Source organism: Macrotis lagotis, chromosome 1 (assembly GCF_037893015.1).
Source record: "Macrotis lagotis isolate mMagLag1 chromosome 1, bilby.v1.9.chrom.fasta, whole genome shotgun sequence".
Classification (NCBI taxonomy): domain Eukaryota; kingdom Metazoa; phylum Chordata; class Mammalia; order Peramelemorphia; family Peramelidae; genus Macrotis; species Macrotis lagotis.
The window spans coordinates 311,928,386-311,951,477 of record NC_133658.1 but is presented as its reverse complement, the minus strand read 5'-3'; the positions used below and the strand labels follow the sequence as shown (position 1 = coordinate 311,951,477).

Below are 23,092 nucleotides of genomic sequence, written 5' to 3'. Positions count from 1 at the left end.
ATTAAAGGGATTTAAATACTAAACAGAAAAGCTTGTATCAAGAGGCCCTAATAGAAAGGGTCCTGGATTTGGAGTCCCAGGGTCCTGAGTTTGAATTCTAACTCTGTCGTTTGACTGGAAATGGGAAGAGGCTTAATTTAGAGTTGGCTCCTTACCCGGTCCTTGGAACTCTTTACTTTGATGATCTTGGCTGCCAGACAGAGGCCAGTGGACTTCTCAGTACACTTATGGACTTGACCAAATCTTCCCCTGTGGAGATACCAAGCAGAGAAGGCTGAGAGCCCTTGGAGGTGATCTATCATCTCTCCACTCAGAGCCAACATAATTCTAAATCTTAGTCATCCATGCAAATGAGAAGTCTGGCAACTGGGTAACAGAAAAGCTGAGACTAAATGGTGATATAATCTTCTGGAGGCAGGCCCTATGTAAAACCGTACCATCAAAAGATCATAGGTAAAGGACTGAATGATAGAAGAGACCTCTGAAACCATCTAGTCCCAGTCCCTCATTTTACAGTGGAAGAAACTGCAACCTCCATGGAGTTAATTGTTTTGCCCAGGATGGTAATGGCTACTTAATGGAAGAACTATGACCTTCCATCAAGGACTCCTGCCCTGCTATCTAGGGAGATTTTTGCTGTGTGTTGTAGAGGAAAAGAAATTGGATCTGAAGTCATTGGGCCAGGATTCAAATCCTGGCTCCTGTGTGACCTAATCTATGGCCTTAGTTTCATCATCTATAACATAAAGGCTGGACTAGATGGCCACCCCATGACAGTCATTCCAATTCTAAATCTGTCATCTCATGAACATCCTTACTTTACTTTCCTAAAATCATCACTTAATGGGAGAACCATAACTAAAACTCAAGACTCTTGACTATGATTAGTCCAATATGCTTTTCAATATCTCCAGAAAAATGCATAGTGGAAAGAAGACTAGATTTATAGTCATGAGTCTTAGGTTCAAATCCCAGCTCCACTATTTCCTACTAAAAGAGGCTTGGCTTTGCACACAGACAGATCAACTAAGCTGGGGAAGACCTGCTTTTTTTTTTTAGGTTTTTTTTTTGCAAGGCAATGGGATTAAGTGGCTTGCCCAAGGCCACACAGCTAGGTAATTATTAAGTGTCTGAGGCCAGTTTTGAACTCAGGTACTCCTAACTCCAGGGCCAGTGCTCTATCCACTGCACCATCTAGCTGCCCCCTAAAGACCTGCTTCTAAGGGAAAACGTGTATTCCCCCACCACATGTGGGCATAGCCTCTTTCCATTGACTGTATAGACTGTATACAGTCTTTGTCTTTCAACCTACCAGACTGGGACATTCTCTTTTCTGGTGGCATCAAAGGTGAATGTCCCATTTACCCACAGCATGGGTTCCATGAACAGAGCTAGAGGACGGAAGGACTATCTTCCCCTCCTTACATGCAGGCCCTGTGGCCCCAAGAATCAAGTTAAGAGTTTTCTTTGGCCTGGTCATCTCTGGGCTCAAGCAGTGGAGTCCCCAGTTGTGGACACAAATCTTGGGCACCTCAAGGGCAGAATTCCAGGCCAAATGTGGCAATCAGTTCAGCAAGGAATCCCAGAAAAGTAGGAAGTTCTGGACTCAAGCCCAGAGAGAGTTGGGACTTGAACGTGCTGAGACTAAGGTATCTAGGACCTGAATTAAGCTCTAACCCTGGATAAGGGAGCATTATGTCCCTGCATATTGGGTAGAGGGAGTTTGTGTATTTGTTCTTTTTATGTCTTTGAAGGAAATATTTCTTTATAAAAGCTAATCTGGGGGTAGCTAGCTAGTACAGTAGATAGTTTAATGGAAAAGCCCAGGAATCAGGAGGACCTGAGTTCACATTTGACCTCAGACACTTGACAAATACTATGTGACCTTGGGCAAGTCACTTAACCCTGACTGTCTTGCCAAAAAAAAAGCAACCCAGCAATCTTAACTGTTAAGTGGTTAAATGAAACCAGGGAACAGAAGACCCCCTAAAATTGAGGGAACCACCATCCTTTAAGGAATTGTACAAACCTGGATCAAAGGTGAAGTATAATATCCTTTGTCCTTCAGGCAATAGGGGCCAAGAGTAATCATTGTTACACAACCTATTTTTTGAGGCAAATTACTTCCTTCCCTCAGGCCTCATTTTTTTTCCTCCATAAAAACAAAGGGATTGAATTACACATTCTTTAAGGTCCCTGGATACTTGGGACTCTACCCCTAGTCTCCAGACTCAGTCTTAAATTAAACTTGTCCTTCTTGGAGCTGGATTGGTGAGGAAATACCAGCATTCATCTACTCCCCATTTCAATTTTCCAGATATCCTAGGCCTGTCCCCATGCCAATTGCCTCCCTCTCCATCAAAACAGAAGAATCCACCTACCCTCCCAAGACTTCATGTTGGCACACGGTATAGCCAGTGGTGATTGGTACTTCCTTGATGCTCACTATCCGATGCTCAAAAGGGGCTGGGGGAGGTGGGCTGTCATCTAAAGAGGACATAAATAAGTATCACACATCCGCATCACTCAAGAAGACATCTCTCAGAGTCTCTTATAATCACATTGTTTTGGTGTTGTTTACAATAATGAGATCAGCATAAACTAGGGGAAGGAGAGGCAAGAAGACCTGGGTTCAAATCTTGCTTCCCCATATGCTGGTTGTGTGACCTGGAATGAATCACTTGACTCCCCAGTGCCCCTAGGGAATTCTCCTAAGACTGTAGAGAGGTGCCAGTCTGCCATGGTAAAGGAAGTTTTCTCACCAGGAACTCCCTATGTTAATGAAACCATGGAACCAGTAAATTTTAATAACTCCCATTCTCCCACAGTTTTATATTTTTCAGAGCTCTGCCCCATACATTTTCTCAAAGGGTCCTCACAACCATGCTATTGGGGAAAGAGGAACAAGTCTCTGTTTTACAGAAGGGGAAAGACTTGCCAGCCAAAGCTAAGTCAATGGGAAAGCTGGGACTTTGAGGGAGGCTCTGCTAGTACAGCCAGTTCTCTCTGAACAGGCTGGAATGTGATCACAATGTCCTGCAAAAGTGACAGTCGTCACACGATGATAACTGATAACCTACATCGATATGTGGAAATGAATAAATAAAAATTGCAAAGTGAAGAAAGTAGAGCATGAGTTATCCTGTGTCTAGTGTGGAAAGACAGGAAAACAACTGGACCTGAATCCAGAAGACCTGGATTTGAATTCTCTGCCATTGAATGATTGGGGCACCAGGGGCAAATCTTTTTTCATTTTTGAGGACTTAGTGTTCTCATTAGCAAATAAAGTTAAAATGGGATTTCATATATATATATATATAAATCTTGGGAAGCACAAAGAGCTATATTAATGGGACCAATTTTATCAAAATTATTTTTAAATATATATGTAAGAATAAAAAAGATAGGAAGAGGGTTTGAAAAGATTTAAATAGAATCTCATGTTCATTAGATTTCTTTTTTCACTGATGGCTGTTGTTATTTTTTATATAATCCTGGGATAGATACAAGGACTTCTGGATTCCACTTCCCCAATGCCAAGGGGATAGCTAAGTAATCTGGGAAATTGAGCTACACTGATGTTGGTTTAAAACTTTTTTAAAAAAATCATATATGTTAATATTGCTAGAAAACATAGTCCAGTAAAATAATGTGCTACTTTTCCAACCTCCAGGCAATATTGGCTTTGTAAAATAAAAGTCTTCAATGCTTAATCCAAAGGAGGAGTTCAAATGGTGAGTCGTTGGGCACTGTGGTCAGTCAATGGAAGAGATTTCGTTCCTTGGAATATACTTCAAGCTGTTTCTCATGTAAAATTATGGGGTTGCTCTAGAGTCTTCCACTACACCTGAATCTGCCCTAGAATCCATAATGAGATTTCTGCTTCTAAGGATCATACTGACTAGTCGAATACTCCTATCTCATTCTTATCAGAGTATATTATTTTATTTGTGTGGTAGAGTCCTAAATGGCTGTCCTTTGGGAAAGTACAGAGTACCGAGCCCTAGTTAAGGGTCTCAGTATTTGAAGTTCAGTATTTTAAACTGTAGTCTTTCCAGGAAGAGACAGAATCTTTATCAACAACCAGTCAAGTCAAACATTAATTAAATGCTTCCTAAGAAGGGTGGGGAAGAGGGAAGAAAGGAAAGGAAGGAAGGAAGGAAGGAAGGAAGGAAGGAAGGAAGGAAGGAAGGAAGGAAGGAAGGAAGGGATGGAGGGAGGGAGGGAGGAAGGGAGGAAGGGAGGAAGAGAGGGAGGGAGGAGGGTACTAGAAGTCCCAGAAAGGCCTAATCCTACCATGACCCAGGACTGCCTTAGTAGAAATAAATCTCCCCAGCTAAAGTAACCTCCAAGGGAGTTACTTACCCAACACCAGACCACCTGCCCTCGCACTCATTCCTGAAGCCATGGTTTCTCCTTCTACAGCTGTTGCCACATTTTCAGACTCCTGGATTCCATTTCCTGGGTTTTTCTTTTGTTCAACTGAGTTTCCAGCGGCCTCTCTCCTATCCTTCTGGACTGTGCTATGTCCTATTGCTGGCTCACCCTCTGACTCAGACTTATCCTCTGCTTTTTGGTCATTAGTCCCAAGGAGGAAGGCTCCCCTCTCCTCGACTTGGAGGTCATGCTCACTCTGTCCTGCCTCCAAAGACTTCCCTTCAAGGCCAGTCACAGTGGGATCAGTTCTGGAGGGCTGGAAAGAGCCTATAGGCACCCATATATCCTGCCCACATGGGCTTTCTCCCCCTTCAGAGTATAATGATGCCAAAGATTTGGGTCTAGGGGCCTTCTCTGAGGACTGACTCCAACCTTCTGCTTGGCTTGCCAGCATCTCCCCTGGTGTATCTGTCTCCTGCATGTGGATGGACAACCTGCAGAGAAGAAAATTCTCATTGGACACAAAGAATCTTTCCCCATTCATTCCCACAGGGAGCCTTTATAACCATGATCTTCAGTTTTCTCATTTCTAAAACGAAGACAATAACCTGTGCTTTTCTTATCTAGGGAATCACCTGAGAAAGTGGGGAATCACAGAAAATAATGGATATGGAAGCACTTTGTGACCAAAAATTCCTATTTAAATCTGAGTTAAGGGTTTAGTGGACCAGGATGCCACATTTGGCCTCCTAACGTGGCAGAAGTTACATGCTAAAGAAAGATCAAATTAATGAAAATGTTGTGATAATGTGGGAGGTGGTGTGGTGGAAAGAGCACTGGATTTGGAGCTAGAAGATCTAGGTTCAAGTCCCAGCTGGGCTACCTTCTTGCTGAATTTCCATGCTCAGATGACTTCTCTCTAGGTCTCATTGTCTTTATAATGTTATAGGAGGGAACTGGATTTGACTTTCTCTAAGAATTGTGGAGTAGAAAGAAAACAGATTTGGAGCCAGGGGACATGGGTTCAAATTCCAACTCTTCCACTTAAGTATAAACAACCCAGGCCAGTCACATTTCCTCTAGATCTTGGTTTCCTCATGTGTAAAATGGGTGGTCCTTTCCAGTTCTTACATTCTATGATCTTATGGTTCTTCTAGGTCTGTGATTCTAGGATATGGTAGGATTATTAATCACATGGGGCTAGCGGGGACCTGTCTTCATGACTATTTTTCCAATTCAGAGAGTCTGCACTGGGTGAAAAGGCAATTGATTTAGGCCAGCCTGGACTGACAGGGGTAGCCCAGATGCCCTCGAGCTCCCTGCCAGTCTGTGGATCTTGTACTTAGGGTCACCTGTTCAGGACAGCCAGTTCCCTCTGCTGCCACATTATCTTCCCCCTCAAGGTGACCCTGAAGCTTGGCAGCAACACCATGACAATTCCTGGTTTCTTTTTCAGAGGAGAAAGCCCCGGTCTGTGGGTGTAAGTGTGGCTTTGAATTATTACTAGACTGTTACTTTTGTCCCTCCTGTATTTATCAGTATGTTTGGTTCCCTCCTGCCTGTATCCAAATTTATGGACACCTATTGGAAACCACACACAAGAATTGGCTGACATGAGATTTAAAAAAATAGCATGGTTCAGTGGGGTGCATCCTGGGATTTTAGTCAGGAAAAAAGGTTCCAAGCCTGCCTCTGCCCCTAACTTCTTATGTGATCTTGAGCAAGTCACTTTTCCATTGATGGGCATCAGGTGCCTCACCTGGAAATTGGAGATGACAATGCCTGCTTTAACGACAATGCTTTTGCCAGAGTCAAATGACTTAAGGGATAGGTTCACTATCAGTAATTTCACCCCTCACCCCCTACCACCTCATTGTTTATCTTTTAAATTCCAGTCCACAACCCAGACTCAGGGACCTTGACTGAGGAGGGTCTCCCAGCAGCTGTTGGTCAGGAATTCAACTGGCTTTCCTGACTTTGGGGAGTCTCACATTTCCTTTCCCCTCTGAACAATGACAGATAAGTTCAGAGCCCTGACTTTGCCAATTGCCAAAGCAAACAAAGACATTTGATCCTCTGCAGAGGAGTGAATTAAATCCCAAGGATGGTTTAATTTCACATTACTAGGGCTCTGTCTTTGAAAAGGAGAAGGCCCCAACAGGTCAAATGCCCCCACAGTCAGTCTGATACCAAATCTCAAAGACTCTTTTCTGTCCTCCCACTGCTCCTTTCGATACCCAAGGCTATATAGGATCATAGGATTTAGTGCTAGAAGAAAATTCAAAGATAATCTAATTCAAGCTTCTCATTTTACAGATGAAGGAAATATGGTCCAAAGAAGTTAAATGATTTACTAAATTGGGATTAAAATTCAATTGTCTAAATGAGTCCAAGCTACCGGGTTCAGATAAACTACTAAACTAGCAGATGTGACCACCAAGTTTCTATTGATCATTTTTAGATTGCATTGGAAAATAACAACGGTATCATAAGACAGGGAAGGGCAAATATTGCCCTGATTTTCCAGAAAAAGGAAGTAAAGTCTGAAAATTCTAGACTTGGAAAAATTTTAGAATAATTATATTTTTAAAGTCATAGTGTGTGGACACTTAGAAAGGGAGGTAGCAGTCCTACCAAATTTCTTGTGTGACACAATATGGTCTTTTTTTTTTTTAGTTTTTTTTGCAAGGCAAATGGGATTAAGTGGCTTGCCCAAGGCCACACAGCTAAGTGTCTGAGGACAAATTTGAACCCAAGACTCCTGACTCCAGGGCCTGTGCTTTATCCACTACGCCACCTAGCCGCCCTGACAATATGGTCTTGATACCTGAATCAGGAAAGCCAAAACAAAGAAAAAACTACTAACAATTTCTACAATGAATATTAATGCAAAAATTTTAAATAAAATTCTAGATTACAACAATATATCCAAAAGTTTATACACTATGACCAGGCAGGATTTATAGCCAGAATACAGGGTTAATTCAGTCTCAGAAAAAACTTATAAGAATAGCAATAACAAATAGCAATAACAAAAACAAGATGCAAAAAAAAGCATTTGGCAAAACACAATACCCATTCCTAATAAAAACACTAAAAAAATTACAATAAATGGAACTTTTCTTAAAATTATAAGTAGTATCTAACTAAAATCAAAAGGAAGCATTATCTGTAATGGGGATAAACTAAAATTCTTCTCAGTAAGATCAGGGGTGAAGCAAGGATGTCCATTTTTACACCATTATCGAATATTGTAGTAGAAATGCTAGATGTAGTTATAAGACAAGAAAAAGAAATCAAGGAATAAACATAAACAATGAGGAACAAAACTACCACTTTTGCAGATGATTTGAGGGCTTATTTAGAGAGCACTAGAGTGTAAACTATAAAACTAGTTGAAAATAGTTAACAACTTCAACAATATTTCAGTATATTAAATAAATCCACTCATACCAACAGAATTTCTACATATTACCAACAAAACTCATCAGGAATTGAAATTTCATTTAAAAATTACTACAACAGTATAAAATACTTGAGAGGGTAGCTAAGATACCCACAGGAATTATATGAACAAAATTATAAAACACTCTGAATACAAGTAAAGACAGAGCTAAACAACTGGATAAATATATTGCTCATGGGATGGTCAAACCAATATAATAAAAATGACAATACTACCTAAATGATTTTACTTATTCAGTGTCATATAGATCAAAGAATTATTTCAAAGAACTAGAAAAAATAATGGCAAAATTCATCTGGTAAAACAAAAGTTCAAAAAAAAAAAGCAAGAGAATCTATTGGGGGGGGGCAGGGAAATGGGGTCCTAGCAATATCAGATATCAAACTATACTACAAGATTGTAATTGCCAAAGCAATTTGGTACTTGATAAGAAATAGAACAGTAGAACAGTGGAATTGATTAGTATACAATATACAGAAGCAAGTGAGAACTGTAAGCTAGCATTGATAAACTCAAAGCTCTGAGCTATTGGGGAAACATTCACTATGTGACAAAAACTGCTGGGAAAATGGAAAAGTAGTCTGGCAGAAAAATGGGCAAAGTGGAGTATGGAATAATTTATTTGTCAGGACTATGGATATGGAAGAGTTCATGACCAAGCAAAAGTTAAAGAAGTTCAGAAGAGGTAAAATAGATAATTTTGATTATATAAAATTACAAAGGTTTTGTACAAACAAAACCAATTTAACTAAAATTAGAAGGAGAAAACAGAAAGGAGGGACCTTTGTAGCAAGTTTCTCTGGTAAAGATTTCACTGGAACTAAGCCAAATTTATAAGAATACGAGACATTCCCCAATTGATAAATGGTCAAGGGTCATGAACAGGCAGTTTTCAGAGGAAGAAATATAAACTATCATTAGTCACATGAAAAAATGCTCCAGTCATTAATAATTAGATAAATACAAATTGAACCAACTCTGAGGTAAAACCTCACACCCACCAAATTGACTAAGGTGACAAAACAGTAAAAATGAAAGGGATGTGGGAAAATAGATACAATAATGCAGTTGGTGTGAAACTAGTGAACATAGTGAAACCTATTAAATTGTGCATACCCTTTAACTCAGAATTATCATGATTGGAGCTATACTTCAAAGAGGTCAAAGAAAAAATAAACAATTTATATGTCAAAAAAATATTTATAGTAACTCTTTCTATGATGGTAAAGAATCGGATGAGGGGATACTCATCCAATTAAGATGTTACAAAATGGCTGAACAAATTATGGTATATGAAATACTATTGTATTATAACAAATAATGGAAGGAATTGTTTCGGAAAAACTTAGACTTATAAGGACTGATACAAAGTGAAGTAAGAAGAACTAGGGAGAACAAATTACACAATAATAGTAGTATAGTAAAGATAACCAACTGCAGGGGCGGCTAGGTGGCTCAGTGGATAAAGCACTGGCCCTTGGAGTTAGGAGTACCTGGGTTCAAATCTGGTCTCAGATGACACTTAATAATTACCTAGCTGTGTGGCCTTGGACAAGCCACTTAACCCCATTTGCCTTGCAAAGAAACCTAAAAAAAAAAAAAGATAATCAACTGTGAAAGACTTAGTAACTATGACCAACACAATAATCCATCACAGCTCCAAAGAACACAAGACGAAAAATACTTTCAACCCCTAAAGACAGGACTGATAGATTCAGAGTACAAATCAAAGTATATATTTTTCTCTTTTTATTTTTTGTTTTGTTTTTTTTAACATGGCTAATGAGAAAAGCTGTTTAGAATGACTTCACATTTGTAATGGGTTTTGATTTCTTGCCTTCTCAACAGTAGGAGAAGGTAGGGGAGGGAGAGAACCTGGAATGAAAAAAAAACAAGAGAATAAAAATTTTAAAAAGAAATAATAATCACCTAGAGGCAATAAATAAAAAGTCATGATAGACTAACTTCAATTTCTTTTTTTGATAGGTTAATTATGGTAGGAAAGGCAAATGCTTGTAAAAACATTGTGTTTATATTTCAGCAAAATATCTAACAGTCTTTTATACCAGCCTTGAGAGAGAAATTGGCTAAATGATAGTATAGTTGCAGGGACATTTTTTTTAAATTGCAGACAACATCTAGCTAGGAGAGATAATATACATATTGAATGATAGAATCAAGATCTAAAAGAATCTCAATAGATTAGAATAAGGATTCAAATATAATTGGATGATGACAGTAAGAATATACATTTTTCTATTCTTGAATTTAAGAAATTAATCTTATAACATAGGAAAGGGGACTGTGGCTAGAAAATAATTGCAAATATAACTAAGAAAAAGATCTGGGGTTTTTAGTGAACTACAAGCCCAAATTTCATTTACAGTGTGAAACCAAAGCCCCCAAATCTTAATGTCATTCAAGGTTATAGGAAGAGAGACCAGATGTGGTGAGGAGAGAGAGAGAGTGCCAAAATCCCCCCCTCGTCCAATTATATCTAAAGGACCATGTTCTGTTTGGGGCAATAAAAAGTAAATTGAAAAGCCTGAGTTAATTCAGAGAAAGGCAGTTAGAAGGTGCCAATATAGGAGACCATGCCTAACAAGGATCAGTTAAAAGAAGTGGAAAAATGTGGAAAGGTAAAGTCTTGTAGAAATAGAGACGGAGATGGAGTATATATTAGAGCAGTTCAAATTGAACCTAAGCACAATAAACTAGAAGCTATGAATAAAAGTTGGAGAGAGGTGGATTTTGAATTGAAATAAGAAAAACTTCTTAATAATTAGAGTTGTTGCAAAGTGGAATAGGTCCTCAGAAGATAAAGGGTTTCTCACTGAGATTTTTAAGCAAAGGCTAAATAACCAGACTATATTATAAGAGAGAGATACTTTTTCAGGCACAATATGTGCCAGAGGCCTACTGAGATTGCTTCCAATTCACTGGAAGTTTGTGATTCATTGACTTTGACCAAGTCACTTCCCTTCCCTGGGGCACAGTTAAATAAAGGCATCAGGGTCTGATTGGATAAGAGGCACTTACTATGCAGTGGGAAGAATACTAGATTTGGGGTCAGAAGTACTGTGGTTGAATCCTCTAAAAAACTACTGTTTGACAAGTCACTTTCCTTCTCTAACCTTTGGTTCCTCATCTGCAAAATTATAGGTGAGGTGGGAAGAGGATTTGAACTAAATGATTTCTAAGATCCCTGCCAGCTCTGATATTGTGTGATCTTATGATCACACAAATCTAACCACGATAATCTCCAATCATAATGATGATAAAGCTAGGTCTGAAAGAGATTTATCTAGCCCCCTCATTATACAGATGAGGAACTGAGGACCAAAGAGGATATGTCTTTCCCAGGATCAGACAGCTGCAAACTGTTCCCACATAAGCATGGACAGGGTAATCAATCCTTACCTTGGAGGCTTCCCTTCACCCTGAGCAACTATGGTCTGGGACAAGGCTCCTGAGACCTCAGTGCCAGATCCCGAACTCGGCTTTGCCATATCTTCTAATAGCAAAGAAGCAGGCTGTCCAGGTGTGTCTCTTCCTTGTTCTACTCCCTCAAGTGCCACCTGAACCTGAGAGATTTCATTTTTCCCTTGTGGTACAACTGCCCAATCTGGATGCACAAAGGTGATGCCATTTGCTTTGTCTGGGTCTTTAGAGACTGCTTCTGTAGGTGATGGAGGACACTCAGGAGAACTTTGGCAAGAAGCTGGGGTGGAAGCTCCATCTTCCTGCCTCGGGGAAGCCCCAGCCCCTCTGAGAGGGTCTGAGTTAATACCAGCATCATTAGAGGTCACTGGGGGCAGCCTCTTGTCCTTCCCTTCTGATGACTCTGCTTTTTGGCTTTCTAAACAGAGAAATAGACAATAAAAATCCCAAATTAATTAAATGCCACTGTGCTGTGTGCTTAAGATCTGTTGATTTGAATAATGGACCTGATTCTCCTATCCCTTTGAGGCATAAACTCCTATGAATGTCTTAATGCAATGTTTTAACCTGAAGTAACCTTGAAGACACCTCCTCCAAAAGGATTTCTCTAATTTGTCACACTCACACTCAAAATCACTTCTTTTTTCCTAGAGTACTTAAGCAAATGGCACATATTATTTTGTTATTATTCTTAACATCTACTAGACTGTAAACCCTATCAGAGTAAAGCCAGATTATCTAATCTAAATTTTGCATCTCCTCAGGAAACCAGTTTACTGCCCTGGTAATGTGCCCTTATACATTAAGGTCTTAATAAATGTTTGCAAAATGAATGGATTAACATTGAACAGAATCTCATTTGTGTGTCTCCAGTAGGAGAATGGAGTTCTTAACCTTTTGTGTCCAGTATCCCTTTGGCAATCTGGTCTTTGAGTTCCTTCTCAGAACAATGTTTTTTAAATGCATAAAACAAAATACACAGGATTACAAAGCAAACACTTATGCTGAAATGGAGTAATTTTTTTTGAAATGCATAAATCTCAGATTAAAGAACTCCTGAACAGGGGAGTCAACTCACTGAGAGAGGAAACCATATTTTCTTTTTCTTCTGAATCCCCTCTCTTACCTCAAAGGGCCTAGAATAGAACTTTTAAAGTAGGTGCTCAATAAACATCTGATAATAAAACCTTTTTGTCCTTGAGAATTTCCATACCACCAAAGTGAACATTACAAAAACAATACAAAAATGATTATGATTACACTGACAATTCACATGGATAGTGGGGGTGTTTGAAATGTTTCAGGGGAAGGGAGTGATAGAAGGGTGCTGATATACCTTCCAAAGGTCTCCGGATTTCAGCTTGTACTCCTCGAGTACTAAGGGTCTGCTTTGGTGAAGCCCCTTTCTCTTCAGCTTTCTCCTTGTTCTAAAAAGTAAGCGTCATCATAGACATCATTACACAGTGTGAAATGAAAATTAATACTCAGGCAACCAAGAGATGAGGCACTGCCTACTCTGACACTTATTACTTGTGTGAGCCTGGGCAGATTGCTTTGCCTCAGTTTACACATCTATAAAATGAGAGGGTTGGGTTAAAGAAATTCAAAGATCCCATTCAATTCCAAACTTTCAATTTTAGAATCCTAGGGAAACAGCAGGACCTGGTGGATAGAGAACTGGTCTCACTACTCTGGCCTGGGAAACCCTCAGGGCCCTTAGTAGATCTCAAAGACTGAAAGTTGGAAGAGACCTGCCTGATGGATGGTTTCTCCATATCTTTGGAAACTTATTCCTTCAGTGTCTAGCCCTGGACCTTGCATATAATTTACAGCAGAATTAATTGAATTAATAGCTATAAGAAGACTCTATTCAAATCATCCACTATGACCAATAAAAATATTAGTTCTTACTTGAGAAAAAAAGAGGATCTTCTATTTAATTATAACAATTCACATTTTTATGGCACTTTAAGGATTACAAAATACTTCCCTCATTCTAACTTTGTGAAATAGGTAATGGAAGTATTACTATTATTCCTCTTTTACAGATGAAGAAACTGAGGCTCAGAATGGTTCAAGGTCACAGCTAATAAATGTAAGAGGTGGAATTTTCACCTAGGTTTTCTGAGTCCCAGTCTGCTGATTTTAGAAGTCTTTTTCTCTCTCTGCTAGTAGAAATGAAGTACCCAACCAAAGAGATCCATTAAACCTCACTTTTACCTCATCTGTAAAATGAGGGAGTTGGGCTAGATAATCTCTAAGGTCACTTCCAGTCCTCAACTCTCTGGCCTTAGTGATAGCCTGGTTTCCTATCCAAGGGGATGGTAACATTTTCTGCTTTTGAAAAGCTAAATTCTCTAATCCAACCATTCTGGAGAGCAATATGGAACTATGCCCAAAAAGCAATAAAATATAGCAGCTCTTTTTGTAGTGGCAAAACACTAGAAATTGAGGGAATGTCCATCAGTTGAAGAATGACTGAACAAGTTATGGTATATGAAGGTTATGAAGTACTATTGTTCTATAAGAATCCATGAATGGTCAAATTTTAGAGAAGCATAGAAAGAATTACATGTTCTGATGATGAGCAAAGGGAGCAGAACCAAGAGAACATTGTACACATTGCTAACAATATTGTGAGTTGATCAACCATGATGGATGCAACTCTTCTCAGCAGTTCAGAGAGCTAGGACAACCCTGGGAGACCTATAATGGACAATGCTATCCCCATCCAAAGGAAGAAAAAAACAAAAACCACAGAATCTGAATGATACTCTGTTCACTTTTTAAAAACTTCTTTTCCCTTCCTATCCCAAGGTTTTCTTTCCCCTTAATCCTAATTCCTCATATACAAAATGACTAATATGTAAACATGTTAATCAGAAATGTACATGTACAATTTTTATCAGACTATTTACTGCTGAGGGAAGGGAGCAAGAAAGGAGGGTTGTAGAAAAATGTGTACTTATAAATATAAAGTGGATGAATATTGAAAAACTTTCATAATATATAATTAGAAAAATAAAATAAAATAGCAATAGAAAGAAAAAAAGCTAAATTTTCAAAGTTCAAGTTTGAATAAGCACCTTCTAATAAAACTCTACTGAAGCTGGATTGCATTTGTTTTTGAATAGCGACATGAAAGTCATTAACTATTAGTTCAAAGCATCTAAGTGGGAGTTAAATTTAATGAGTATTTATTGAGAGCCTATTTTGTGCCTAGGTATGTGCTGGGAGCCAAGTGGCTTGCTTTCATTCATCTCCTAATCTCCATCCTGAACCCCATTCCTGAATCACTAGACTCTCTAATATGTGAGCCGAGAGATGCAACCTCCACACTACTTCCCAGCTGTCTCTATGCTATGCCAGGGCACCCAGGAATACCCCCCTCTCCAGCCTTCCACATGCAAGAAAAAGATGAAGTATGTGCTGCCTGTACTTAAAGTCAAAAGACTTGAATTCAAGTCACAGCTCTGCCTCTGCTCTATATATGACTTTTGCTGAATCACTTTGCTTTTCTTGATTCAGTTTTCTGACCTGTAAAAATGAAGGGATTAGATAAAATTATTTCTGACATCTTCCAGCCCTGATATTCTGTGACTGTGATACTTCTAATTACGTCAACTAGTGTAAAACATACACTATAGCTTTGACAGTCTTTAGTGGCAATCTTCTGAAAAGGTCCAAGGTATTGACACTGTTACATCAAAATCTGTCTCTGTTTGCATGTCTTCCTCTGCTTTAGAATTCCTTAAGAAAAAAAACCTGCCTGTTTTCACTTTAAAAATGACAGAGGCAATTTTTAAAGTAGAGGAGAGATAATATTCCCTCCCATATTTCTATCCTTTGAAGAAGTCTGTAATTTGAGTAATTCATACCTAGACATGATCCTATTTTTCCCTGTCACCTGCTCACAGCCTTTGGAAAAAGAAAAACCTAGCTCCCAGAAGTCCTTGAACAGCTAACAGACAAGAGAGATAGCTACCACTCAGAACCCTTGTTTACTGGGGGAAAAAATCTTTTAGAAGGGATTTATACCACTAACTTATAAACACACACACATACACACACACACACACACACACACACACACACACACACACACACTCACACAGACGTCAAAGAGTTCAAAAAAGGTAAAAGTACCTATTTGTACAAAAATATTTGTAGCAGCTCTTTTTTTCATCTTTTTTTTTTAGGTTTTTGCAAGGCAAATGGAGTCAAGTGGCTTTCCCAAGGCCACAGGGCTAGGTAATTATTAAGTGTTTGAGACAGAATTTGAACCCAGGTACTCCTGACTCCAAGGCCGGTGCTTTATCCACTACGCCACCTAGCCACCCCAGCTCTTTTTTTATTACACAAAGATATTTATTGAATGGATTGTTTATCAGTATGGGATATCTTTTTTTTTTTTTAACCATGCTGTGCAATGAAAAAGTGTTGTATTTGGAATTAAGGAGATCAGGGTTCAAATGCTGTTTCTATAGCAACGTTTTTGGTGGTGGCAAGAAGTTGGAAATTGGGGGGGGGGATGACCATCAATTAGGGAATGACTGAATAAATTGTGATATGATTGTAATGGAATACAATTGTGCTGTAGGGCTGATCTCAGAAAAACCTGGAAAGACTCACATGAACTAATACAAAGTGAGGTGAGTAGAATCAGGAGATGCAGTACACAATAACAGCAATAATGTAATGATGATCAACTGTGAAAGATTTAGCTATTCTCAGCAGTGCAGTGATCCAAGACAACTCCAAAGGACTCGTGATGGAAAAGATTCTCTACCTCCAAAGAAAGAACTGATAGAGTCTGAATGCAAATCAAAGCATTGTATTTTTAACTCTATTTTTTTCATGACTTTTAAATCTGTGTTTTCTTTCACAACATAACTAATATAGAAAACATGTTTTACATGAATGCACATGTAGAATTTGCTTACTGTCTCATGGTAAAACTCAAATTTTTTTTGAACTCAAATTTTTAAAAAATGAATGTTAAAAATTATTTTTTCATTTAATTGGGAAAAATAACATTTTTTAAAAAGGATTTAAAGATTCTCTACTATTTTTGAGGATTCCATTCTAAGTTCTACTATCTCATTATTGCTCCCTGTTTTGATCTGCCTAGCTTCCCTCTTTCTCTCTTCTTCCTCTCTTTAGCTCACTTCACTCCAGTCAAAACTAATTAGCCATCTACTTAATTTTGCAAGGCACTATGATAATGCACACATTAATCAAAACACATGGTTCTTGTCCTCTTGGAACTTTCAGTTTAGTTGGAGAACTAAAACACAAACACAAATGACTAGAGAACACAATATTACATCATGTGCATCCTGGAGAATCATTCAACAAAGTGCTAAATGATCAGATCTTTGAGAAAAAGATCTTTTTCAATAGGGTGGGGTAGAAAGGGGAAGGATCAAGAAATAAAAACATAAAATGAGAGATAGATAACCATGAGCAAGGATATAAAGGTCAAAGGGCAATGAATGTGTTTGGGTGGGGCAAAGAACTGTCCAAGCTAGCTAAAGTACAAGTGATGATGTTTGTCCTTTGGTCTAGAAGAGGACCATTACATCAAGGAGGTGATGCCATGCCAAGTACATGAATCAGATTTGAGATTAGGTGCTATGCTAAATTACCAGCCTCACTTTCTCCTCCAGAACCATCTGGGAACAGAATCAGGACAACTGGAGATGTCTTTGGATGAAAGGCAATCAGGATTAAATGCTTTGTCCAAGGTCACACAGCTAGTAAGCATCAAGTATCTAAGATTGGATTTGAACTCCCAACCTCTTCACTCCAAGACCAGTGTTCTGTCCACTGCATCATCTAGCTGCCCCAGAGTGATTCATATCTGGCCACTGGACTCAGATGACTCTGGAGGAGAAAGTGAGACTGGTGACTTAACATAGCAGCCCCTCACTCAAATCCAATTCATGTGCTTGGCCATGGCATCACCTCCCTGATCTTGTGGTCTTCTTCAAAAATGAAGGACAAACATTAGAGTACAAATAGGTTAGCAACAGAAGACAAAGGTGGAAGGGCAAGATGATGCCTGTTTGTGGAAAGCAGAAAGATGCTACTTCTAATGGGGTTGTGCTCTGGGAATGGATGTGACCACTGGTAAGGGAAAGATTGGGAAAGGGAAGGGTAGCAGTTAGGGCTGGATCTATGATATTACCTGGATGAGGAAATGCCCTCTACCAGTTCTTGAATGTCAGTAAAGACAGTTTAACTGGACTCATCAGGCAAATGTTGCTGCTGTTCAGTCCTTTTTCAGTTGTGCCTGGCCCTTTATGACCCCATTTGGGATTTTCTTGGCAGAGATACTGGAATGGCAGAAATACTGGAAAGGAGGGAAGCTATTTCCTTCTCAAACTTATTTTACAATGAAGAAACTAAGACAATTGGCATTAAGTGACCTGTCTAGGGTCACACAGCTATCTGAGACCAGATTTGAACTCAAGAATATAACTCTATCCATTGCACTACCTAACTAGCAATAGGGAGCCACTAAAGATGTTTGAGCAAAGGAGGGACTTTGTGGTCAGATCTCTGCTTGAGAAAGATGATTCTTTCAGCAGGATGAAGCCTAGATTGAATACTATTATTTCTCAGGTTGTTCATACTATTACACCAGCTCTATTGGGCCCTTAGGCAAAGTCTGGGACCTGAGCCTCAGGCATCAGAAGTCATTATCTGTGTCCTTTAGCAGTTAATTAGGTTGAAATGTCAAAAATCTCCTGCCCTTTGTTCTGAAAGATACTGTTCTGTTGGGATTGTACTCTGGGTGTGGGTGTGACTGGTGGTGAGGGGGAGATAGGCATAGGGACAGGACCCAGGATTACACTAGATTAGTAATGTCCTGGAGGTTACCTCTTCCAATACAAATTAGTATCTTCTCTGTAGCTTCTATATCTTAGAGTTGTCTTCAGCACCAAGGATCAAGTGACCCAGGGTCACTCATCCAATATAGATCAGAGGTAAGACTTGAACCCAGGTCTTCCTGGTCCAACAGACAACTCTCTATTCATGATGCCCTGCTAGTTAGATCACCCATTGAGTCACTAACATCTATTAGGCTCTTAGGAAAGGGTTCCAAGACCAGCTCTGCCACTTACTCCATGATCTCTTAGACCAAGTGAGCTATTAGGATACTTCAACTCCGGCCTTCTAAGGTATGTTCTATACATTGAAGGCACTGTGGGGAAAAGCTCATGTGTCTGTAGGTGTTGGGAGTAATTTGTTTTCCTCATAACTACTCTATGAGTAAATATATACTATGAGGTAAATAGTACAAGTTTTTAATCTCCTTCCTGATAAAAAGATCAGGAAACTGAGGCACAAAAGTAAAGTGACTTGCCCAAGATCACATGGTTTGTAAGCAGCAGAGTAAGGAATCAAACCCAAGCAAATTGATTCCTAGGGTTGGACTCTTTCCCCTCTGAAATTAAGTCCTTCTCTATTTTCCAGTACATCTCATACATAATCTAGATAATCTCTGAGTCAAAATAGATTCAAAGATCTAGAGAATTGAAAGGGACTTTCAGAATCATCTAGCCTAAATCCGACATTTTACACTTGAGGATACTGAGGTTCCAGTGAGTTTAAGTAATTTTCTCTTCGTAACATAGGTAGTACATGGCAAAGGCAGGATGTGAACCCAGGAATTCTGGAGCCCCCAAAACCAGGTCGCTATACTCTTTGCCTTCCTCAAAGCATTTAAAAGTAAGTGCATTGATGCAAAGGATAAGGACTCTAGAATAAAGTATTCTAGTTTTAGATCTTGTGATCTGAGTTCATAGGTAGAAAGATTCAAAGTCAGCTGGCTGAGGGAAGAAAATTCATTTCCCTACTAATGTTAGAAATTAAAATTTAGGGGGTGGCTAGGTGGCGCAGTGGATAAAGCACCAGTCCTGGAGTCAGGAGTACCTGGGTTCAAATCTGGTCTCAGACACTTATTAATTACCTAGCTGTGTGGCCTTGGGCAAGCCACTTAACCCCATTTGCCTTACAAAAAAAAAAGAAACTAAAATTTTTAAGTTAAGAATTTCAAAACTACAGAGAGACTTTATGAAAATTCTGGCCGTAGAATGTACAAGGCTCCCCACATAAGGAATAATAGAAAACAGCATTAAAAAAATAAGTACTAAACTGAGGTACCAACCATAAATGAGGGAACCTGGAAATACAGGTAGTTTGCTTACACAGAATAGGTTATTTCTTTTTTTTTCTTCTTTTGGCTTTTGCAAGTCAATGGGGTTAAGTGGCTTGCCCAAGGCCACACAGCTGGGTAATTATTAAGTGTCTGATGTCACATTTGAAGGCAGGTACTCCTGACTCCAGGGCTGGAGCTCTATCCACTATAGCACCTAGTTGCCCAGAATAGGTCATTTCACAAAAATATTAAGGAGAAGTAAGGAAGAATGGAAGGGAGGAAGGAAGGAAGGAAGGAAGGAAGGAAGGAAGGAAGGAAGGAAGGAAGGAAGGAAGGAAGGAGAAAAAGAAAGATGGAAGGAGGGGAATGAGGGAAGGAGGAAAAGAAAAGGGGAAAGAGGGAAGGAAGGAAAGAAAGGAGAGAGAAAGTCAAGATAGAAGGAAGGAAAGAAGAAAGAAAGGAAAGGAGGGAGGGAACAAGGAAGAAAGTAAGGAAATGAGGAAGAGGGGTGGCTAAGTGGATGAAGCACCTGCCCTGGAGTCAGGAGTACCTGGGTTCAAATTCTGTCTCAGACACTTAATAATTACCTAGCTGTGTGGCCTTGGGCAAGCCACTTAAACCCATTTGCCTTGCAAAAACAAAAAAAAAAGACTTAAGGAAATGAGGAAGGAAGGAAAAGACAAGAAAATAATCAAAGATTCCTTTTTAAAACATATATAGGGGCAGCTAGGTGGTGCAGTGGATAAAGCACTCACCCTGGAGTCAAGAGGACTTGAGCTCAAATCTTCCCTCAGACACTTGATACTTAGCAGCTGTGTGACCTTGGGGCAAGTCATTTAACCCCATTGTTCCACAAAAAACAAACAAAATATATGAAAGTAGTTGTTTATCTGATTAGTTTCAATAAATCAACTAAATCTACATTGATTACTTATGAGGAGCCTGACATTGAACTAGACACTGAACTAGGCACCAAGATAAGCAGATGAAAAATTAAATAACAAGGGGCGGCTAGGTGGTGCAGTGGATAGAACACTGGCCCTGCAGTCAGGAGTACCTGAGTTCAAATCTGAACTTAGACACTTAATAATTACCTAGCTGCGTAGCCTTGGGCAAGCCACTTAATGCCATTTGTGTCAAATAACAAGAGCCAAAAAAAGTTCAGTTCAACAACTGAGATGTTACAAGATAGTCTGTATGTCATGAAATGACAAAAGAATTAACTAGATAAGAAGTCACATGGTCCAATAACCAAGCTGTAATCACTCTTTGATCACATGTGGTTTAAGCATTTATTACCTTCCTCTTATGTGCCAATTACAGACCCTGCAAAGAGATCACAATCTAATGGGCAGGAGACAACATACCAAAAAACGTGTACAAATGAGCTGTATATGGTATGACACATTGGTAATCTCAGAGGAAAGGAATCAAGATCAAGAAGGCCCAGGAAAGGCTTTTTGCCACTTGGGAGGAATATATATAAAGGAAACAACAAGATAGCCAGAATCAATGGATCACAGGACTGTGAAGGAGAGTAAAGGGTAAAGAACCTGCAAAAGGAAGAAGGAGCCAGATCATGAAGAACTTTAAAAACCTTAAGAGGATTTTCTATTTCATCCTGGACATAATAGGGAGCCACTAGAATTTATTGAATATGGTAGTAATGTGGTTAGACCTATCAAACCTAAAGGAAGATAAATTTGGACAGCTCAAGGGAATATAAATTGGATTGGAGTGGAGAGAGACTTAGAGCGGAAAAATTAAAACAACAGCAAGTTATTGCAATACATTAGTTGTGAGATTCTAAGGACCTGGACCAGAATGGTAGCATTGTCAGAGAAAGAAAAGGTCTTAGACAAGAAATATGAACATAAAAATGACAGAACTTGATCCTGACTATTTATGAAAGGTGAGAGTTTGGCATCAAGGGAGATACCTAGGTTTCAAGTCTGAAGGATGGTGATATCCTGGACAGTAATGATGGTACTGTGGACTGTGCATAGACGCAGTTCAGGGAGATTCCTCCTGAGTTCAAATCTGGCCTCAGACACTTACTAGTTGAGTGATCTTTGGCAAATCACTTAATCCTGTTTGCCTCAACTTCTTCATTTGTTAAATGAGCTGGAAAAGAAAATGGCAAACTACCCCAGCATCTCTGGCAAGGTAACCCTATATGAGGTCACAAAGAGTCAGACACAACTGAAATGACTAAACAAAACAATAGATTAATTAGGAAAAGGGAAAGCTTTGGGAAAGGGGAAAGTTTTGGACTTGTTGAATTTAAGATGCCTATAGGACATTCAGTTCCATCCAATAGGCAACTGGAGGTATAAGAATGGAATTCAGTAGAATTTAAGACTGAACAAAAAGCCAGCTGCATAGAAATGATAACTGAAACCTTAAAAGCTGATGAGATTACCTAGTGAAAGAGTACAAAGGAAGAAGAAAAGAAGGCCAAGGATAGACCCTTTGGATCCACCTATAATTATAGGGTATACATGATCTAGATGAAGATACAGCAAGAGAGACAGAGAAGATGTGGTTTGAAAGGGTCATGAAAACCAAGAGAGAAGAGAACATGAAGGAGAAGAGGGTGATGGAGAGTATCAATGGCAGCAGAGAGATAAAGATGGATGAGTATTGAGAAAAGGCCACTAGATTTGGTGTTTTAAAGAGATCATTAGTGGGGTGGCTAGATGGCACAGTGGCCCTGGAGTCAGGAGTACCTGAGTTCAAATGGGCCTCAGACACTTAATAATTACCTAGCTGTGTGGCCTTGGGCAAGTCACTTAACTCCATTGCCTTGCAAAACAAAAAACAAAATAAAGCAAAGAAGAGATCATTAGTACCTTTGGAAAGAAAAATATTAGTTGAATGTTGATGTTGGAAACCAGACTATAAAGAGTTAAGAGGTAAGAGGAAAGGAAGTAAAGGAACCTATTTTAGGTAGCCTCCTCAAAAAATTAAGCCACAAAAAAAGGAGGAGAGCTATAGGATGATATACAAGTTCCTTCCCTCTTCTGAGGGAACTTGTGTGTGCCAACTAAAGGTGCACCCAAGTTTGGAGCAGCATGGCATAGTGGATAAAGTGCTAGACTTGTTAGGAAGAATTGGGTTCAAATCCTGTGATTCAAATAATTTCTTTAACTTCTGTAGATCTTAGTTTCTTCTCTGTAAAATGAGAGAAATGGAATTAGACCAGGTGACTTCTAAAAACCCTTACAACTCGAAAACTATGTTAACACATATGAACTTCAGATGAGAGAAAGTCCACAACTTTCTCAAACTCACCCTGTATTGTCAACCCCAGTATCCCAGAAGAATTTTACACTGATTTCCACTAGCCAAAGGATAGGGGATGATATCTTATGATTTGTTCTCTTCCCCTCCTGATGTCACATGCACTACGGAGCCCACAGAAGTCTGCAGCCTCCCAATGAGGGAGGGTGGTAGATAGGTCAGAGCAGACCCTAGATAAGAAAAGAGTGAGCTCAGATCAGGGATGAGGAGGGATGGCAAATCCCTTGCACATATGTTTCTGAACACAAAGTAAAAAAAAAAATAGTAAATGGAAGAGCTTGGTTTCTAGGACTCCAAATCTTTTGTCTTTGATGTGAGAATGCTAAGATACCTTCTGA

At 39.3% G+C, this 23,092-nt stretch overlaps 1 protein-coding gene across 5 annotated transcripts in view; it reads right to left on the bottom strand.

Annotated features, from left to right (window-relative positions):
- The window catches only part of MYLK3 (myosin light chain kinase 3), an 88,834-nt gene that overhangs the window by 28,661 nt on the left and 37,081 nt on the right, over positions 1 to 23,092 (bottom strand). For 4 of the 5 annotated variants that reach the window (XM_074211429.1, XM_074211428.1, XM_074211427.1 and 1 more), the window contains 6 exons: positions 12,621 to 12,711; positions 11,264 to 11,702; positions 9,377 to 9,430; positions 4,366 to 4,871; positions 2,382 to 2,487; positions 156 to 249 (listed from right to left, as the gene is read on the bottom strand). In XM_074211429.1, coding sequence (XP_074067530.1) covers positions 156 to 249; positions 2,382 to 2,487; positions 4,366 to 4,871; positions 9,377 to 9,430; positions 11,264 to 11,702; positions 12,621 to 12,711 — 1,290 coding nt within the window. The remainder of the gene's footprint in view (positions 1 to 155; positions 250 to 2,381; positions 2,488 to 4,365; positions 4,872 to 9,376; positions 9,431 to 11,263; positions 11,703 to 12,620; positions 12,712 to 23,092) is intronic. The other variant, XM_074211426.1, reaches the window with a different exon arrangement.